Consider the following 18,272-nt stretch of genomic DNA (forward strand, 5'->3'; position numbering starts at 1 on the left):
TATTTGCGGTGAAGTTTACCGCAGATGTGAACTGGGTAAGCATCTTTACTTAGTGAACTTTTGTTGGCTTGTAAGTTTCTCTAAATTATAGGATACCTCGTTAGGTATACCGCTGAGCCTTCATCTGCCAATTTCACGCAGAGTATAATGTCTTGTTTGACCTTTAAATGGTTAACTACATCCGAAACCTTGTTCGAGTAATTTTTCTAAAATTGCGTGTATTAATTTTGTAACTCAGAGAACATACTTAATTTATTTTCGTTCTAAATGGCCAAGTTAGAATACGAAGTTGTAAGTTGTTAGCGGAAAGAAGTTGTAAGCTGTTACTCAACTATGCAGAGTTAAACTCTTGGGAAAAAGTTTTAAAAATGTTCAGTTGTAAAAAAAGAATCCCCTAAGGAAAGTCTGTGTGATATAGTCTAGTAGTCTGTCTATAAAGAATATTATATAACTAGCCATTACAATAATATATAAAAATATAATTATATTATAATGATATATATTAATGATATTAACTAGTTTGCATTAAAACGAATGCGTTTTATTGAAAACTAAACAGTCCATTGTATATCTTCTCAGTCCCGTATTCGTGGTGGTGGATTTCGAAAATAAGCAAGTGCTACTTTTATATACTTCATAAAGCCTAATCCACATACGAAGCAACATTATTTTGTACACAAAATTAAAACACATAATTAATGATATACTCCATCAACCCACACCATCTTGTATAATTAAATTGTTAGGCCAGTGTTTACAAGCGAATACTTCGCAATAACGCACCTTCCTATCTCTGTATGTATCCGCGTCACGGTCATGACTTAGAAGATTGTTTTCACGTCTCAGCTACCCCCGTCTCATTCCCCCGCCCCGGTTGCAACGGCCTCCGTGCTCACTCACCCAAAATCATAAATCACTAGAGGTACTCAGTCTCTATAATTTAATAATAATAATTGTATACTAATACAGTTCGATTTATTTAAATATGAATATTGATCCATAATTAATTAGTATCTCCTTAAAAATGTTCTTTAAATATATTTTCTTACTTTTATTTCTGTGTTCTTGTAAAAAACTGTAAATTTTTTTTATTTCCGACTAATCATAAAAACTAGTAAAAAATAAAATCAATGGATTCGAATTACTTTTCTTTATGTATGTATTTGTTGACACAAAAAAACCATTACAACGACGTTCTACAAAGGCTCTTTCGAAAAGTTCATTTTAATTTAATGTAATATATTTGTATATTATTGATTGTATAAAAGCAATAACTCCGTTTAATAATATTCTTGAATAAAATTGAAATATCAGTCACATATAAAAAATGTCAGTACACAAATTCACTTCAAATCTTGGAGATGTCATATAGAGCCAAGTTTAATCTCCTTAGGGATTTTTTTAATTATAAATTGAATCCTTAACTCACGACTTTCTATGATTAGTTATACAATACTGTTGCTTATTCTTTTGAATGTAAAATCAATAATGACAAAGATAATTAGTTAAAAAATCAGCCTTACTTAACACACACTAAATAATTAAGCCTTTACTTTTTAAAATTATATTAAGATGGTTCGTCTAAACTCTGAAGCATTGTCGTCATGTTAATTGTCCTTTAACAATTTACCTTAATGTTGAAGTTTCTTGCTTATAGCCATATAGTATTTCTCTTTTATGTTTGATCTGAAAGTAACAGTTTTGTTATAAAAAAGTGACGTTTATTTGCATAATAGCACCGGAACATGTTTTCACCGTACGGAATAATGCAAAAATTATACACTACATAATAACATCGTTTTGTTTATTTGTCTGTGGAATCGCTTTTTGCCAGATATTATTTAAATTGATTATCTTGAATATGCGCTGACTAATTGGTCTGTAGCTCAACTTGAAAAAAGCAACAAGATTCGCCCTTTTAAAACGTATTGACTTCACTGATCATTACTCACGAATTTTAATAATTTTAATAATTGTAAATGCAGGCTGTTTTGTTATTATTGTAGCCACAAAAAGTCTATTGATTATTATAGTCAGGTCATTTGTGATACACACACAATCAAAAATAAAAACGTGTATCTATAGAAATAAATACACAACCACTCCTTATCAAGATGATTGTATTTTTCGATATCGATGTAGTGAGAATACCTATAAAAGTTGCGCACGCCCCGACGTTAAGGTCAATGACATATTTTCCATATTATTTTTAATAAAATGAATACTAACAGGTGAGACGAAATCTCAATATGGCATAACACTATCTAACATGCTAATAGTCTTGGTGATTCATCGCTCTATAGAAGGTCGCTTGTGTTCTTCGTCAAAAACCGTTAAATTTTTCTCGTCGAATGGAACAGAGTCGAAAATCGAACGAGAATCGTTTCAGTCAAATTTTTCGTTCCCTTAACAAGAATTTCAAGACAGTAAGTTGTCATTCGGCGTCGGTAAAGGATCGTATAAGTTCGGCCGAGAATTATACCGAATATTTTTGTAAACGTAGTGATGTTATCCAGTTATCTCGCGTCGTGAGTGACCTTGAACGTGTTGCTAAATAGGTTTTTGCTCAGTATTTTCGACTTATGTGCGCCGAACGGTGTCGTTGTGTATAAATATTACTTAGGACGCTTAATGATTTTATTTTGTCTTGAAGATTCTAAAATTTGTAGTGACCGTCATGTGCTAAAAATAAATGTTCTCAACACGCTCCGCTTATCAAAATTCGCCAACGTGTTATTTTAATAGTGTGATTTTATGCATAATCTAACCGTTTATATTTCGCTTTCTAGTAACGGCTTTAAAAATTCAAGTTTAGATCAACGAAATTATATGGTTGAATTGTTGAAAGTACATTGTACTTGATGCATCTAAACTTAAACAGGTTTCGTCGATTTCTTGACGTGTTTTGTTTTAAATGTGCTGTAACTCGTCTCGATAATAATTATACAAGTGCGAAGACAAAACAGAATTCACATTTATACTTCATTCCGGTTTCCGAGATTCAAGTCCAATGAAAACGATACTTAGACGAGTGTAACCGGTTTCGAGAGTCTAAGAGCTCTCTCATACGTTCTCCCGAGTATCTGAGACCACCCGTGTTCCCCTTTTACTACACATATTACGTTTTTCTCTGAAATAAATACTATATTAAATAACTATTAATCGACTAAGAATTATATTTTGATAAGATACGTTTATAAAATATGGTTTTGCTTCTGATTATACCGTACGGTATTCATCTGGATGCCGTATACCGATGCGGCGACACACGGCATGTAATACTGGCACGTTACTATGGATGTAATGATTATATTTTGTCTGTAATAATATGTGTGACCTACAAGTACATAAAAATATTACAATCTGCTAGCAACAATCTGCTTCGGATTCGAAAACATAAATATTTTTTAGCACTCAAATATTACAAGCTTCACAAATAAAAACTTCTAATTGAATACCACAAAGTTCGTAGTTTGAAATATTCAATTATTAATAATTAAACATCATTGGTTGCTCATTTTGACACACTATTACATCATCATGACAGTGATTTGACACGAGCGGAATTTGAATGAGGAAGGAAATAGTTAATAAGAGGCATCGTCAGTACATTGATTCATCGTTACCTGTTCAATTGTAATTGGCTCGTCGGTCTAGCTCGTAATCATCAGATATAGAATCAGAGATTTCTATAAAGTTATTTTTTTCGTCGAGAAAATCTCAGTAGCAGCCCAGAGCCAGCGGTTGGCTGTATTTACATATACCCTCGTGCTTTGGAGAGCACTTGAAGTCGATGGCCCTGCGCCTGGACTCTTTCTCGTCAATTAATTCGAACAGATCTTCCATGTTCGCGAGCGTATTAACAGTTCAATGTATATATAAAGAATATTGACAATACCCCAAAATTAATTAAGAAATTACTAATATTCCTATTTACCCCTCCTTTTAAGCTTATCACTTGTGTCAAGGAGTGGGTACGACCATATCCCAAGGTGTCAGGATCGATTCTGCGACTTACATCGCTAGGCGGCCCGTAAATCATTTATTTATCATTAAGCTATTTCTAATTATACTTAAATCTGGATAGTATCCTTGTCGGGGTATTTTTAATAATCTGGATGATTATATTTTACAAAACAGACTTACAAGTTAGTTTTATGGCTGGCTTGCTTTGAAACCTTATGAGACTGTTTACGCCCAATTACAGTTGATATACAGCCGAAATCGTGTTCCATTATCTAATGCAGTTAAAAATTATATATGAATAGATCACGTGGAGTTTCAACAATACAGACTGATATAATCTTTAGATAAAAGTATTGTTAGTCTGTTAATACTGTTAAATAATTTCGAAATTCTATGGTAACTCTTTATACTTGTTTTATAACTAGCTGTACCTGCGGCTTTACACGCGAGAAATTTATTAAACTTTAACGCAACGTTTAAACACAAAAATAAAAATACCGCAGCTTGTCGGTAAAATAACTAGTGATTCCAAGCACAGCTCAGACTGATCTGTACAAAACCCAAACGCATTCAAATCACGCTCATCATTGATAACCATATGATCCGTATTAATGTTTTTTTAAGTTTCCGTTATGTGTACTGCGTAAGCTTCGCATGTTTATGTATATTATTGTATCCTTGCAATACATTTATTAATATATATTATTCCTCTTCATTACCTTACGAAATCGACAAGACGAATACTGTTTGAAGACGGTACTGGAAGTAAGGCTCGAAGTCATTTACATGCTATGACAATGTACCGACGATTTGTACTTTAGTACCGTTTTCTATACATAAGTTAATTATGTATGTACGAAGGATATTTTAATCGAGTTCTTGAGATCGTTTATTCATACAAACTTTTATTTTTATTGCAATATGAGTGGATCACATAGTTGACATCTTGCGATTATATTTTAAACTAACTCCATACAATCAATTAATCTAAACTTCTCGTTTCGGTAACTACACATTCAAGTACTTACTTACTACTTTAAGTACGTGGTTGTAATTAAATTCTATTAAGTTTTTTTTTTGTTTATTTCATTGTATTTCCGTTTGACGTTTGCATATTATATAAATTTAATTGTTCTCACAATTAAGTATTTTTATACTTATGTATGTACGTAGATGTGTCATTGTTTACCACTTGGGTATGGGCTGTGGGTGTTTCTGCCTTCACATGACTCATGACGGTCACTCGTTATTTACGTCTTAATCAGATTTGTGATACGATTTTTGGTAACGCTGAGATCGTATTTTGTTAAGAATATGATGGCTTCAGCTTTTCTTTAAAGTTTACCTTATTTAATTGTATAGAAAGTCGTATAGTGATTAAATAGTGATCGTGTTTCTAAATAATGGCTAAGTTGAGAAGTCGACGGCGAGCTAGAAAGTGCGAGGGCAAAATGCAGCACATGTTGCATTTCTTTGGGTAAGCAACGTTGCCTTTAAACATACTTGCTTTTGGTATCTATATTTTAATGTTATGTGATTATTATGTTATGAGATTTTAATGTTAGGTAAGTGGGGTCTCCTGATGGTAAGTGGTCACCACCCATACACAATTGCGCTGTAAGAAATATTAACCATTACTTACATCGCCAATGGGCCACCAATCTTGGGAACTAGGATGTTATACCCCTTGTGCCTGTAGATACACTGGCTCACTCCCTCTTCAAACCGGAACACAACAATCTGATAAGTGAGTGGTACCTACCCAAACGGGTTAACATAAAGCCCTACCTCCAAGTGAAAATTAAAAAGCTAAACACCTAACACCGGTTAATCAACACAACAATCTTATAGACTTCTTCTGTTATGTTATGTGCTATGGGTACAGTGAATTTGCCACAACTGTGAAAAGGGTCCATATATCTCAAGGAATATGTTTCTCTTAATGAATGGGGGCGGCAAAGATAAATGTGATAGATTTCATACGACACATGCTAGATTTCTATCAATGTTTTCCTATATCGTACGAGACAGGAGTTTTATTATGAATCACATAAACAAAGTTAAAATATACAAATACAAAATTTGCTTCATTGTCGCTTACCCGGATTTGAACCTGCGATTAACGGTTCAGATCGACGTGTTCGATCGAAGCCTTTACTTGCTTATTTCCTGCTTTCTTATGTTTATTTCACTTGAATGGTTTAATTAGCAGCTCTTATACTTTATTATGTTTGAACACATACGTACACAATACAAAGCATCTGCCGACCTTCTCAGTGCAATCAACAACTTGTATCAATCGACAAGTCTTATAAACTGATCATTTTAAAATGCTTGGAGTTCTTATCAAATAATCACGACCTTACTTATGTTCTTGAACAACATTTATAGGCAAAGCAGGTCAGTGTTTCGAAAATAAATTTTGATTAATCAACAATTAATTGATCGATTCGTTAATTTTAACGTCGAATCAATGTTTTAAAAACCAGCGGATAGTATATGTTAATTGAACGGAAATTTCGTGTTAAAGTATTACACGTACTTAATATTATAAAAATTACATACAAATATTGCACCTGTTTTCCTTTTGTTAGGATTCAAATTTTAATTAAATTTAATCGACAATTCTAGTTAATTATATTCTATAGTTTCATAGGCAGATTTATTTTTTGCGATTGATTTAAAGTGACCATTTGTAATACGAAATATCTCATTACTATCAACTGTGTCACGTTTTATAAATACATATTTATCAATATTTTATATCGAATGATTGTAAAAGAACAAAGTTATATGTGATGTATAGAAATTATATAGTCATAAAAAATATTGTAATAATTTTATGCGTAAGCAATCGAGTGATTTAAAAATTCCAACGATATCTCACTACATGGGTATTGGGTATTCATTCACACGAGTGATGCAATGTGTATCCGTAAGTGACGTAAGCGAGAGACGTGATGCGATTAAACATAATTACTGAACGCAACACTATATATGTATAATTCATGCATCCATTTTTTCAATAGTTATAGTATCTGCTTGTTCCTGAAAACGTAGTTGATTAATTTATTAATATGTTCCTACATTTATTTTTAACTTATTCTTTCTCGGGAGTTGTTAAAGAAATCTTTATAAGGACATTTTTTGGAGATTGAAATAGATATATTTTTTTTTATCTGTCTAGTAGGACAGGGAAGAATACTGAATTATCTTTTGTTAAGTTGAGCTACCACCAGTTCGGAATGTAGATTCTACCGAGAAAAACAAGAAACTCTTTTTCAAGATTTAAACACACAAAGTTGCATTAAAATAACCTAAGTAGTAGATCCTCTAATTAGATAGAAATATGTAGTGTAGATGATATGTAGATACGCAACACGACTGTTACATAGAGATAAGAAAAATGTGACAAAATATTAATACGCTTATAAATTTTAATACAACTAAACATATTTAGTTTCAAATATATAAATATTACGTACGATTGTTTTAGTAACAATGAAGAAAGGACTTATGTAATATAGAGTAAATATAAGTCACTTTTCTTAACGATATTTTGTAAGAAAACGTGTACATTTCGAACAATACTAAAACTTCGACCCTTACGCCATTTCTGCGACACATTATTCTAAGATTTTCTACGCCCTTGGACCTTGACACGTTGATATCTCCATTTTTAGTTGGAAACCGATGAAAAAACCTATACAAATTGTCGGGTAACTTCGTATAAGGCATGTTCATTCATCGAAAGATCAAGGTCGCATGGCTATAAAACTACGTCGTTCATCTTATACGTTAACATGTGCTTCCCAACAAATAGGTTCACTATCGTATTTTTCTTAGAACATGTGCTATTGATATCAACCGATCAATTGTGTGATATGGCATTCAAAGAAAAATCTATTTTAATCGATAATGAATTATTATTCTGTAACCGTATATATAATGAACCGTTTTTGTCCAAAACCTTTCGTTTTTGAATTTTATATGCGTTTCATAATTTTCGAATTCGCATAACTGCGATACTGCGACTATTACGAAACGTTTGTAATTGGAACGATTTAAAATACTCGTAGGCCATTTTACTATCCGTAAGAAAAACGGATCGCTTTTTGAATCTAGTAACCGGGGATAAGGCGAGTATATATGTATAGGAACCTGAGTAATAGTAACAATAATATGCATTTTTTTCTATTGAGTAGATAACAGTAGGCCGGTAGCTTATATGTAAGCCTTTACAAATTGTAAAATAATTATAATTATTTCCTCCGCTTGAGTGGAAACATACTTACGTCATGTCTTACACAGTCTGTATTAAATCACTTCCATTACCTGTTTTCGTTTATCGCTGTGCAATTCGCAAAACGCCTCAATTTCACAATAGCTGTTCACGTGATCAGAGGAGTTATATTTATATATTATGTGTAAGAAAATTTACAAGTAATACACAAGAGACTAGATTAATAACTGTTATTATGAGTTATAAATTGATTAATTATATTAAACAATTTTAATTAAATTCCAAATAATCTAATCACGTAATAATAATGTATATTAAAATAATAATGTATGTTTCAGAGGGGCGGTGTGTGAGTGTCGCACCGCCATGTCGCATCACAGCGACGAGCAAGCGCTGCTCACGGTCACATCGGACTCGTTCTGGGAGCCCGGCAATTACAAGCGGACGACACGCCGCGTCGACGACGGTCACAGGCTCTGCAGCGAGCTACAGGCTCTCGTGCAGGAGCGAGCGGACATAGAGAAAACTTATGCGAAAAGTCTGAGAGGATGGGCGAAGAAATGGAACGACCTTATCGAGAAAGGTAAGTATCGTCCGAATTCGTTGCAGTAAATCGATTCATATTGCATATATAACAGCCGAGTGACCCACGAGTTAAAACAGATAATCTTAACAGATACAGAAAACTCTAAAAGCACTACTGAAATATCATATGCTTAATTTTCGTTTAAAATTCATCTCGTTATTGCTGAAACTTGCATGTTTCGGATGAAAATCCGTCACATGGGTATCCAAACACTTAACCTTCTTCTCGAAAGGCGATGAGAATTTAACCCAGCATTGGGATCTTTGATTGGCGGTTACTTTATCGTCTATTGTACTTTACTTATACAAAACGATGTATCTATTTACCGTTAACGAATTCCATATAACGTTTACGCTATTGGTGAGAGTGAAGGTAAAAAATATGGGTCAAGATCAGATCACATAAATCTATGGCTTCTTCTTACACTAATATAGAGATTGCGTGATTTCTATTGTGTACATATATGTTTTACTAGTGAAAATAACGCTGATGTTCAAGCACCTTATATAAGCAATATTGTAATGAGTATAATCTTACTTCGCCGTTCTTTGCCACTAAGGTGACCTTCAGCTAAGGCGTAAATTTATAATAATGCATTTGCAAGTCAAAGATAGCTGACTTCAGATATGAAATAAACAGAACAATCTAAAATACATATTCGTTTGGTAGTATTTTACTTTGTAGTGTAGTGTGTAGTGTATTTGTACTTCTCTGGGTAGGTAGTAGGTACTCATTACTTATTATACCGCTAAACAACACTTATTAGTATTGTTGGGTTCCAGCTTGAAGGGTGAGTAAGTCAGTGTAATTGCACAATACATGCACAAGTTTTTCTACATCGACTCGGCCGGGAATCGAACCCAGGGCCTCGGATTGGCGTACCCGTGAAAACCGGTGTACACACTACTCGACCACGGAGGTCGTCATGTAGAAATAAGGTTAATTTTTATTTAATCAATACCGGCAATTATGTATGGTTGTGACTTACAAGCAGGCCGACAATTGGCCAGGTTGCCTACCTACTATATTTCAAAAATAACAACGCTTATGCCTTCTACAGTAGCTAAATAACCTTAAGCTATCATTCGTCACTGTCTAAAATAATACATAATAATAAATTATATGAGAACGAAACAAAGAACAGACTAGTGTCACTCTTAATTGACCATCTTTATATTCAGATGGCTATTGTTTGATGATAACTAACATATTGCACTGCTATAGTGTGAACAGCCCACAAGGCTAATTTGTATAAGTTTATGCAACTAATCCAAGATAGAGAGAGGTACACGTATCGGTAATGATGCGAGTCCGATAGCCATCTTTATCTAGATTGGCATTTAAATAACCGGCGGTCACTAAACATAGCATGGAGGTATAGGTCGGTTCATTAAAGATGGACATGCGTTTCGAATCGTAAATCGAATTGTTCTTCATTTGAATTTGCTTAACAAACAATTTTACTTTATACGAAAAACATAAAGGATGACGCTAGAAGCGAATGAAATGAAACGTATGCCATAATCGAAGAGACAAAACAGTCTAATTAACTATTTATAAAACATGAAAGAAAACATTTGTAAAACGATGGCCGACGTCTCTATTAGTGACGGAAATCCATTCATAATCATGTTTATCGATGGCTCGCTCGCCTTTCAGATGTCACGTTTCATTACGAAAGAATTGAAAACTCGAGTAGGTATGCAAGAACATCGGAATACAGTGTGCCCGCATTGCCATTATAAGCAGGGTGCTGGTCGAATTGGATTTCAATAAAGACGACCAGCTATTGTAATTTTTTTTGCTAAACGCCCCGAATTAAAATGAAATAAAATGTTTTTCTGAGTTTCAAGGTAATTCGTTTACAAATGTAAACTTTACTTTCTATATGAATAATTGAATCTCTTTTGTTTTTAGACGTCGTGATTAGGTATTTGCCGTTGTTGAAATATAATTTACATTTGTTATAAAGTAACTTTTCTGGAAAACATCTTACGATAAAATTCAACGTTAAATGCTTCTAATTAGCTTCACATAATTTTATAAATTTGATCCTCTTAAATATTTAATGGTGTTGATTATATGGGCCGTGATCGTTTATTGGTTAGGTCCCTACGTTCTGATAGACTAGACTAGACTAATCTCGAATTGTGTCTAATGATAAGCTCGTGTTATCTCGCTAGCTCTTGTATTTAGATAACTTTAGTTGTAATATACTCCGACAGTTTTATCTCAACTACGCCACACTTTACCGAACAATTTGCAAAGTTAAATGATTACATTTATAAAATTTATTCAACATTCTTTTTAGTCGTTAGTAGGTATATATATTTTTATACTATGCATAGGACTTGCTTATTTTATTAATATTGCTTAAATAAAATATTTTCGTTCGAATCATTAGTTAAAGAATTTCAATATGTGCTTATGTTACAAGGAAATGGTCTCAGTAATGTCGCTCGAGTCGTTATTGCGTTCCGATGCTGGTACGAATAGTCTTGCCAATACAAAAGCATAATACACGTAGAATGACCAACACGAATAATATAACATATTATACAAGACAAAAGATCGTCAGTCAATAGTTTTAATACCGATGAGATAGTTTTCTGATTGCCTTCAACTTTTTATGTATATTTTTGTCGTTATGTAAACTGATTCATCACTAACAATAATATTTGTTTTTCTAAAATGTTACATATTAATTAGAATACCCTTAACGAATTATTTAATATCGATATCTCTTGATTCTGACTGATTTTTATTGGACTAATCATTTGTTAGTAAGCCCGATCTTGCAACTAAGTTATTTCATTTTATAATCAAAATCTAATTATTTAAATCTAGGCTTATAAGCGTATTTGAATCGTCACGTTACGGTACAAAATTAAATGCAATGGTATCATCAGTTTGTAATGTAAATCTTATCGGGAAGAATAATAAAATAATTATTTATCCTGCTTAAAAGCAACGAATACTAACTCCACACCTTCCTGTCGTTTATGTAGCCTTAGTCGGGTTGAAGGTACGCATAGCGAGATCTACTCAACTGCCTATTATAAGATAACCTCTCCCATCAAATCTCATCCAATCTTATCGTTAACAGGCAGTTCCTTCTCGAGCACGCTTATTATATCGCGGTTAGTGGACGCGATAATGCGATTATCAGCAGTTAGACCATCAGCGATTAGTGAGATCACGCGTATGCGTTAATGTTGCTCTGAGCTCCATTTTACAAGTATAAGTAGTAAGTTAGGAAAAGATTAGTCGCTGATATTTATTTTTAATATAATCAGTAGTTAAAAACTAAATAAAATCTACCACATGCTTTTTAGTGTATTTTGGTGACGTAACGTGGTAAGATTTTATTCCATTAAAAATGTAAAAAAAAAAAGTTTTCAATGAATTATGCAACGGTTTTAATTATACGAGAGTATTTAAATTCAACGGTGACATGTATTTTCTTTCGCAAATTTTCACCATTGCATAAACGATTGTGGAACGAATTAAACATTAAAACTGAAATGGAAAGTTATTTGGGAGTTTGGTCACTCGTTAATGCTGCGCACGCGTCGAATTCAATACGATTCCGATCGGGTCGGGGACGTGCCGAAAGCGTGTTGTATTACATGCATTATAGAGAATTGAAAGTAAATTACATCCTTACTTTGCAAGATTTCAGCATGCTGTGAAGAAAGTTTAACAATTTATTTTAACAGAAATAAATGTAATGCAACAAAGCATTTTTCTAGAAACCGAATAAAAGTACTGAACTCTCAACTGAGTCAAAGTTGGTTATATTGTTATAACTCTAAAGCTAAGAATCAAATGAATAATATCACGAGTTTTATTTAAATTTAATTTTACATATTTACATACTTTGATGTATTTAAATGAGCAGTAAGAAATTTCGTTAAATTATTACAACTATAATTTTACTCTATGTAAAAATGTCTACTGGAATAATTATCTTTACAATATTTGCTAAAAATGATTTAATTTCAAGCTCCGAATCCTCCTCCTCGAAAAGAGGACGCGGCCTGAGTCCAGCTATGGGACATTTATATATAGCATTATATATATATATATGCGTGTGTTTATAGTCCGAAATATATCTCCCTGAGACATTTTTTAAAATTAGCTTATTATGGTATTTCAATATGATATTCTCTACGTACAGTAATCGCATCGTAAAAAAAATATCCTTCGAAGTAATAGAATCTCTTTACGCGATATCTTTGTCAGATCTCGTTCTTTCTTTGTAAACCGATCTATCTTATTAATACAACAAGTGTTTACTTTAACAACTGCTCACTACCTAAGCAAGATTATTTAAGATTATTTGTAGAAGATCATTAAGTCCACTTGACCGATTTCGGACATTGCCAATCTTTCATTCATTATTAAGAGATATTAGTTAACGCGTAGATACGAGTATAGTGCTCAAGTGTGCGATAACACAAGTGCTCCCTCAATCCCCTCACCCTCGTAAGCCGTAGACATGGATCCGTCACGACAGGTTCATGCTCAGGACCAAAGGATTTATTTATATGATGTGTTATATTAATTGCTTTCCTAATCCAAACTCCGATTACTCACAAAATTATTAACATACAAACCCAATAACTTTCTACAAATTCTCGGGACCTGCAAATTTATTAATATGAATTGTTGTCATTATAAAAACCAAAACTCGCTTCTTCGCAGCAATGACATACGACATATTATTACAGCACCTTACGTCAGCATATTATGAAGGGAAAGTTATGAAACCTGCAGCACCAACTGGTCAGAGACCAGTTTTTACGACTGATTGTCGAGACGAATAATTGTTATGTAACTGGGAAGTTATTTAGTGGGTCATATTAAACTCGTTCGAATCGACAATAAATTGATTTAATTTTTTCTTTTTAATATAGGGAGTAAGTTGTTCATGCAACTATTTTATGAAACGATTTTCATTATTGTTTCCTAAGTTATCTATAGTGTATGTATAATTACTGTTTGCCCTTATAATATTTGCGGTAATTATATTTTGGTATTTAAGTATGAAATTTAAAGTTATTTCGTATTTATTAATCACGACTAATAATCTCACTTTCTTGATTCACATTCTCTTGTTTAATTATTCAAATGTGCGTAAATGCGTGATCAGGTTTTTTCGGTTTCGCCCGCAAGAATTTATAAAATAAAGCGTAATTAATTCAATAATGTGGTATTTTGTTTCTTAACGAACTCAGTGAAAATAAATGAAGAATTTGCAATTTATGTAGTAAAAGAAAGTCACTATTAATATTTTGCCATACCTACATAAATTTGCAACTTGGGAGCAACGTCTCACAGTAAATCGTAATTTATTCATAGAAATTAACCGAATGACATAGAAATTTAAACCTTAATTGCTTAAATTTAAATCTCAAAACAGTTTAGAAACTGTTTTATCGATGAAATGTTGGAGTAATTAAGTTAGAACGATTAGCGTTGGATTTAATGCCAGAGAGATTTAGTTGGCATAGGCACGCCTACTAAATTAAGCACTTTCAACTATAATATAACCCATGTGATTATGTATGTATGTATGTATGTATGTACTAGCTAGTTTCCGTAATAAACGATCTGTACATACAAGGCGCTATTCGAGGCCTTTGACCTTAATTGTATGTATCGTCTTATCTTAAGTATCCTGTGTTTAGGTATATTGAGTTATAGTTTTCGCCCTAGCGTTTGGAGGTTGTGATTTGAGGTATAAAAAAGTGTTCAAGCGTGTTTCTTTAATGTCATCAAATTCTGTTCAGTGGTTAAGCCCTGAAAACGAAGACCGACAGACAGAATTACTGTCGTATTTATATAATATTAGTATAGATATAACCAACATTTATGATACTAATAAAAAAGATAAAGACATTTTTTATTGATTATTATCAAGTGCATTAATTTAACCTAGCGAATCTATAGTAATTAGTCGTTTATATGCGATTGTTCGTTTAATGATAATAACATCATAATTTCTAATGTGTATTATTATATTTAAAAAAAAAGTTAACCTATCTAAAAACAATCGCTACTGGTATGCATAAAACCTAATGATAATTCTTAATCCATTTAGGATAGTAGGCCACAACCTAGCTCTAGCAGCTTTTAAAAGTATTATTGGTTTATCTATCTGAGGGTTGTGTGCTAAGGTCAAGGGCACGCTTAAATCAAGGCAAATGAACAGTCATGACAATTAAAAAACGTTTCAAATGAAATATTTTTTGTCTTAAGCTTTCTAATTACATGAAACATAAAGTATTATAATAATATACGGTAACGATGTTAAAGTATTTTTTTTTCATAGGCCCAGAATACGGAACAATGGAAGCAGCATGGAAAGGCGGTATGGTTGAAGCTGAACGTCTATCCGATCTACATTTAAGCGTGCGCGATCGCCTTGTCAACGACGTTATAGCTCAGATCAAGAATTGGCAAAAGGATACTTATCATAAGGTCAGTGTCAAATAACTATTTTCGTGATAGCCAATATAAGAAATATGACCCACCAGTGCTCCTTGCGGCACTTCCGTAAATTCAACATAATTCTCTTATTTTAACATTCATAAATTTATAACTAGCTAGCCCGCCCGGCACACGTAAAAAAAGGGTCTACATCAAAAGTTTTTATATTGTAATACATATATTTATGGTGATTTACACGGCGTATAACAATAACTTTGATATTAACGAATCTACTCAAAACCTTAATAAATTACACATACACATATCTCTTGAATCCCTCCAACCCTTAAAGATCGTATGAAAATTCGTTCAATAGTTTTTGAGTTTGTCATGTTCAGACAGACAGACGTAGCCGGATGGTATGACTTAAATGTTCTTGTATCTGCTTAATTTATAAACATCGTTCTGGTATCTGTAGCATTTAAATGAGTCAAAGGCCTTTGAAAAACTTAATTTTTAAAATCCGTAAAGAAACTATTTGAACACGTAAATACCCCTGGTCTCTGCAAACATGGCTTTATACGGTTAATTCAGCGTGTAGCGTGTATGGCTACTTACACACACGAGTGACATGCTCGCTCCACCACAAATCTTTATTAGCATAACCGCTATCATTTTGAATGTTTCCAATTAGTTACGTCATTGTATTATTTCGTCAATAGAATTTAACAGTTAGCCGTAATGTTGATTCATTGATAAAAAATTTAACATTATTCATTATTTATGCGTTTAAATTGTTATCTATAAAAATAAATGTAGATTCTCGATATTACGAAAATAAATATTAAGCAATATTTATTTGATTGTGATTGTTCTTTTATGTTTTATAGTGAAAATTAAAAATCTTATAATTTCAACATGCTATCTCTTTATATTCACTCATCCTGATAATTTTATCAGTTAAAATCTGTCAGCATTCAATCATCAAAGTAAATCAATAATTATTCATGTATGCTTATATTTCAAAATATTTTTTTTTTAATTTGTTATGTAGCTGCATCATATCGTTAAAGTGAATCAAATTTTTAATCTAACATTAGCATTAAAAACAAATCTCACGAGGCAAAATATTTGAGAGGAAAGTTTTGATTTCAATTCAATTATTATAGAATTTAACTTTTACTAATGTAATTAATTTTATTTTTATAAAATTGATAGCTCCTTTAGAGAACTGTAGTAACATTTTTATTTTTTATAATTTCGTCATGGTCTTATTGTCTCGCAAAATTTCTACTTTCTACCCTTTCCAAATAAAACTGTAAATTATCTTAAAAGTAGATGATTCATATCGAAGTTTTATAAGGCATTATATTTAATGCTTTACGCAATTAATGTGTGTTTGGAATGTCCTAAAGGTCAAAGCGGAGGACGCTTGCGCCGTAACAAGAATTCGACACTCACTCGTTAACTGTTTTTAAACCGCATTCTGGCGATATATCATCGTTATTATCCCTCTATCTTCAATTCAATACATTCAACATCAATCTCTTGGTCATTCCATTCGATTATTTCAATATAAATTACTTATTTAACTAGTATAACGTGTTCCGAAAGCCATTAACGTTCATTCCACGAATTCGGTTGCATAACAGTATGTTTGCGATACACATGTTATGAGAAAGTAAAAGTAAACATTGATTTAAAGCTCTCTAGTGAACAATTAAAATGCACTTTGAATATTAAACGAAATAGAAAACTCCGTATGTTAAACTGACGTTTCTTTTTAGTATAACATGTTTGAAACGTGTTGTATGGATTTTTATGTAATACCTTGTTTTAGATTTTCTGGGCTTTTAATGTGAATAACAAAAACCTGTTCGTCAAACAGTATTTTGGATTGTTATGTATAAATAATAATGACTATCTTGTTGATATAGAGGTCCTAGGTTCAAATAGCCTCGATATCCCAATCTCTCGATGTAAGGAAGGACGGATAAAAAATTAACAGCGCCTATATTAGCGGTGTTGATGACATAACATCAGGTGGCTCATTCGCCTGTCCGCCTGCCTATATGAGAAAATCGGTGCCTGCAAAAGCGGTTGTGTATTTCTGTAAAGAAATTCTCAATGATATAACGAAGTTATGATGTTGTTGAAAGGTTTTACAATCAAGGATCTTGTTAAGCACGTTAAGAATTAGGTCCTCATTTTTCTTAGGTCGCGTTGGACTACCGTCGTAGGTTGCGACCTTGAGCAATATTATGTATCTTGCGTGCAAGGATGAATAAGTATAGAAAGATCTATCTCTTGAAGTCTTTATCGAAAAAAAATATTTGCCTTTTGCGACTATTACATATTATATATTCCGTTTTATATATTTATATATCTGACATATAAACAATAAGAGTCTATCAATACCTTTTTTGTCGTAAAAACGGAACAATCCAAATAGTCTAGTTCTAGTGAATTCTAATATACCAAATTCAAATGTTTTTTTTTTTGCATATAGAATAGGAAATATTACTTGAAATATATATATAAATATATATGAATATATAAAATGTCAATCAAAACATTTCGTTAGTTATCACTATGACCTTAGCCAGTATGGAACGACTTTGCTGTCGGCAGGTTCAAGCGAGTAACATACGAACTGACGGACGTTTCCTTGATAAATATAAACGTGATGCAGGAATCTCTAAACCGGTCATATTGTTTAGACTTGACGTTTTTAGACAGAGAATGTTGCTTTAAAACCGGTATTTATAGACTTAAGACACTGGAAGACAGTGCTACGATTCACTACGGTATCCCATATTCAAATATGGATTATTGCTAAAAAAACAAACGCAAACTACACTATAACCTTTATTAAGTATAGCTTTACATTGAAAAACAAGATAAAGGTAATAAACATTAAGAGACAAATCAGTACAGTACAGTAACAGCCTGTAAATATCCCAGTGCCTAGCCTTAGGCCTCCTCTCCCTTCGAGGAGAAGGTTCGGAGCATATTCCACCACGCTGCTCCCATGCGGGTTGG

General features: G+C 32.6%; 1 protein-coding gene across 5 annotated transcripts in view; it reads left to right on the top strand.

The window, feature by feature from the left end:
* LOC125072310 (protein kinase C and casein kinase II substrate protein 3) overlaps nucleotides 1–18,272 on the top strand; it is a 93,840-nt gene that overhangs the window by 34,838 nt on the left and 40,730 nt on the right. Inside the window, exons 1-3 of one of the 5 annotated variants that reach the window (XM_047682893.1) lie at nucleotides 5,219–5,443; nucleotides 8,548–8,792; nucleotides 15,133–15,281. In XM_047682893.1, the coding sequence (XP_047538849.1) occupies nucleotides 5,370–5,443; nucleotides 8,548–8,792; nucleotides 15,133–15,281 (468 nt within the window). In that variant the 5' untranslated portion in view covers nucleotides 5,219–5,369. Of the gene's footprint in view, nucleotides 1–5,218; nucleotides 5,444–8,547; nucleotides 8,793–15,132; nucleotides 15,282–18,272 lie in introns of those variants that run through there. The other 4 variants (XM_047682890.1, XM_047682888.1, XM_047682889.1 and 1 more) reach the window with 4 other exon arrangements.

This window comes from Vanessa atalanta, chromosome 21 (genome assembly GCF_905147765.1).
Source record: "Vanessa atalanta chromosome 21, ilVanAtal1.2, whole genome shotgun sequence".
Taxonomy (NCBI): domain Eukaryota; kingdom Metazoa; phylum Arthropoda; class Insecta; order Lepidoptera; family Nymphalidae; genus Vanessa; species Vanessa atalanta.